Source organism: Urtica dioica, chromosome 7 (assembly GCF_054948205.1).
Source record: "Urtica dioica subsp. dioica isolate 48M chromosome 7, U.dioica_male_clone48M_v1_H2, whole genome shotgun sequence".
NCBI lineage: Eukaryota > Viridiplantae > Streptophyta > Magnoliopsida > Rosales > Urticaceae > Urtica > Urtica dioica.
The window spans coordinates 47,795,867-47,799,789 of record NC_142762.1 but is presented as its reverse complement, the minus strand read 5'-3'; the positions used below and the strand labels follow the sequence as shown (position 1 = coordinate 47,799,789).

Genomic DNA, 3,923 nt, shown 5'->3' with positions numbered 1-3,923 from the left:
GTTTAGCGTTGATTTTATATTTATTTATTAAGAGACATTAAAAGATCACTTCTAAACAATTTCAGTGGTCAAAGCTCAATTCAACACTTAACTCTTTTCCACGTCGTTTGATCTTAAGCGACGTGATAACCAAATTTTTGGCGGCAGAGCGTCAAAAAACGGTTAACGACGTTGATTTTGTGATATCAATTTTTGGCTAACATAGAGCCTTTTGATTGATCCTTTTTTAAAAAGCTACTTAATTTAAAGAAAGTATTATGGCGCTTCCAATTTACACTTGGTTTATGTGATCCTTTCTCGTCAATATTATATGGCTTCCAATATTTACACTAGGTTATATCCACAAAAAGTATTATAAACCAAAAAATGACCGTACCTATGGACAAATATAACCTTCAAGGCCAAGACTCTATACGTAAATTCACATTTTTTTAGGGTATATATGTATGTATTGTATATAAATGAAGTGTATACACAACTATAAACCAATGTATTAAGCATTCAATATATATAGTAACAAGTACGGTACACAGTTAACTAATGTGAACCCAAACACCATGGCTCGGAATATCTTGATGAACCACAAAAAGCATGTAATACCCGGACGGAGCCAGATTCGGCGAGCCAGGCATAGTGACGTCAACCTGTGACGTCATCTTCCCCAAATCCCTAACTTTACTCATCGGAAGAACCAAAAGCCTTTGGTTCATAGAGAAAGAGTGTGTCGCAAAAGACGGAAAAACCATCGTCACTTTAACGGACTCCGCCGCGACGACTCTCCCTCCAATCCTAAACCTAACGGCTACTTTTTGCGCGTACTTGAACCTAGCTTGCGACAAGGGCAAGACAATCTTGGGACGCACGCCACCGAACTTGGCGTCCAAGTAATCGGGCCGAAAAGCCTCCAAGCTCAACTCCGTCGGATATAACGCCGTGAAATTGTACCTAGAATTAGGGTTACTCCCTCCAACGACAACCCTTCCGTCTCTTAACAGAACCGCCGAGGAATGGTACATTCTCGGCGTCCCCGTCGGGTTCTGAACCTCGAACCTCGACCCGATTTTCCCGTCAGGTCGGTACAAGACGGGGTTGAAAATCGGGTCACGTGCCGATTCCCACCCGGCTGTACCCGACCCGGCTCCGTTGATGATCAACACGTGTCCGTTTGGGAGAGTGACCATGTCGCCCATGGTCCGGCCCATCGGCATGGTCTCGACGGCCCATTTCGGTCTCGGGTCGGAGGCTCGGATCCGGGCACAGGTCTTGAGAGCCTTCACGAACCTCGTCCCATTTAAGGCTTGAACGTACGAGCCCTTCGGAGCTCCGCCGCAGACTAAAACCTCGGCTTTGACGACCGTGTTGGTTAGGTTTAACGGCAAGAGAACCGCGGATCCGGTGCTCGGGTACGATCTCGGATCGCCGCCCGGGATTGTCGGGTACGTCCGTACGACCCTGTTTTGGGCGTAGTCGAGAAGGACGGCTCGGTTGTTGGCGAAGACGAATAGATTCCCGTCCGGTAAGAGGAACACGAAAGGGTATAGATTGTTCTCTATTTTCTTGTCGTTTGTCTCGGCCAAAAACGACAACTGGAACAAGGCTTCGTTCCTTCGTTTTGGGAAGAATTCGTAATTGAACTGATCCCGGCCTCCGATGATGATCTGCCTGCCACCTGGCAACGGTGGAGTAGCTAGTTTATTAGCAGGCAGGACCAAAAAATATTAATTAAAGCAATGAGCATAATTTCAAATTTTTTAGATTCTAAGAAAAGATTAAAAAAAAAAAAAAAAGTTTACCCCTACTTTTACTATTTTTTTTTTCTTTCTAATTCGTAGTATAAAAATAATATGATTTTTTTTATATCCCCCAAAAAAATTCACCCTTGAATTTTCTAAAATTTGATATTCATTGCTCCCTAGGATTTGACTTGAGGAGCTTAAAATAAAGACATAAATATTAAACATTAGGGCAACAAAAATAATTTCATATTTACGAGAGGGGAGTATATTTGAAAAAAAAATCATATCACCATGGACTAAATAACAACATAAAATTAAAATACTAAAAAAAAAAAATTAAGCGGCATATATGCCCCGCCAAGGCTCCATCTACCTCCGCCACTGCCATCTGGCAGGATATGATTGGTCGCGTACCACCGTTTGGCCGAAAGCCCTAGTCTGACCTCTCTCCAGTCGCAATTGGCGGCGGCGCCGGAGCACGGCGAGAAGCGGCGGACCACCCGATCGCCGTCGTTGAAACCGCCGGTCTGAGTGAGAGTCCCGTCCGGCATCACCGCGCCGGAGGAGCACCACACGTCGGTGCTGACCGTCAAAGGCCGGAGAGCGTCGGAGGCCGTGTCGTACTCGGCGGAGTGGGCAGTGCAGTCCAACTTTCCTCCGGCGATTCTGCGGCATTTTCCGGTGGGGAGAGAGAGGTTTGACTGCCCGAAGTCGGTCCGGTCAAAGAAGACGAGACGGTCGTTGTATAAGAGCTGCATGTGCATGGCTGACACGCCGATGTTTTTCCGGAGGAGCTGCCATTTCCCGCCGGCCGCCTCCGCCGCCGGAGATCGGAGTAACGATGAGATGAGAGTGATGAGAATGATATTGATCGTTAGCATAGCTGCGATACAAGTACTATATATTGTTATTATAATTATATTCTAATTCTTCGATTCTTATAGGTTATATTGGTTTAGTGATGATTGTAACGTCTTAAAGCGTGTTGTGTTGAGATATTGAATAGTGTGTATGTGTGTGTGTGTATGTGCGAGAGATGTGTTTCCCACTTTGTACGAAGGTTTTTATATATATAGGTAAGTCAAATGGCCATGCGAGGAAGGTTTGTTTTAGTGTTTTTTTAGAGTTGTTTAAGAGTTTTTTAAAGGCTGTATTCTTATCATTTGTTTTTAATACTATTGAATTAGTCATAATTCGATCAACAATAATAATCATATATTATATACAAAGCATATATATATAAGTACGTAGTGGGATATCATATATGTCATGATAATTATCGCTCTATATTGTACAACTACAAATATTGAAGTTTTAAAAGTAAAAAAAAGGTGTTATATCTAAATAAATTGAAATAAAAGGATTTACAGAGTATAGTCTAAATTTATTAAATAGTTAAAATTTAGAAAAATATGCAAGGACCAAAAATTGACAATGCAACTTTGGTATTATTTTTCCTATTAATATTATCATTATTTTTAATTAATTGACGTTCCATATTAATAAAATATACACTCGGAAATGCATATTGCTAGCTGTTAGTGTAATTATTTATTTAAAAGAACGAGAGAATGGGAACTACTGAGCTTTAATAATAGGGTCCAGCGACTATATAGCTCAATAGAACTTAACCTTTTATAAAATAGTCATAGTTTGTCAACTATAAGCAAATTAGCCCAAGTAAGATTAATCTAGATTGGATTAAATTTAATCTCAATGAACTATAAAGACAGAATGTAAGTTTTATGAAGCCTGGATTAAAATTAATCGAGACAGGATTAAAATTAATCGAGACAGGATTAAAAGTCGTAGTACTCTTAATTGGTTATTTTGCTATACCTAATGAAACTATAAGTATTTTGCAAAAGTCATGGTTTGAATAGACTACTTCATACCATTTTTCCTTAATAATATTATTCTTTCTATATGCAAAATTATATTAACGTTTATATATATTTCTACTTGATCGAAAATATAGTAATAAGCAGTTTTTTTTTCTTCTTTTTTTTCCACTAGCTAGTAATAGTATACTTATTGAATACAAAGGCGCGTAAGGGGAAATGTACAAGGGTTTTTTTTTTTTTTTTTTTTTTTTTTTTTTTTTTTTTAACAACATGTTACATCCGATAAAGTGTCTTTGAGTAAAAAGATGGTTTGATTAAAAAAACTAGAAAACCTTACAGAAAA

The 3,923-nt window shown here is 39.5% G+C and overlaps 1 protein-coding gene across 1 annotated transcript; it reads right to left on the bottom strand.

Annotated features, from left to right (window-relative positions):
• Window positions 1-440: 440 nt before the first annotated feature.
• Window positions 441-2,617, bottom strand: LOC149392412 (aldehyde oxidase GLOX1-like). The gene is made up of 2 exons (XM_089620709.1): window positions 2,119-2,617; window positions 441-1,669 (listed from the first exon to the last, which is right to left on the bottom strand). The coding sequence occupies exons 1-2, from the start codon at window positions 2,615-2,617 to the stop codon at window positions 534-536; spliced, it is 1,635 nt and encodes a 544-aa protein (XP_089476835.1). The 3' UTR covers window positions 441-533.
• Window positions 2,618-3,923: the final 1,306 nt, after the last annotated feature.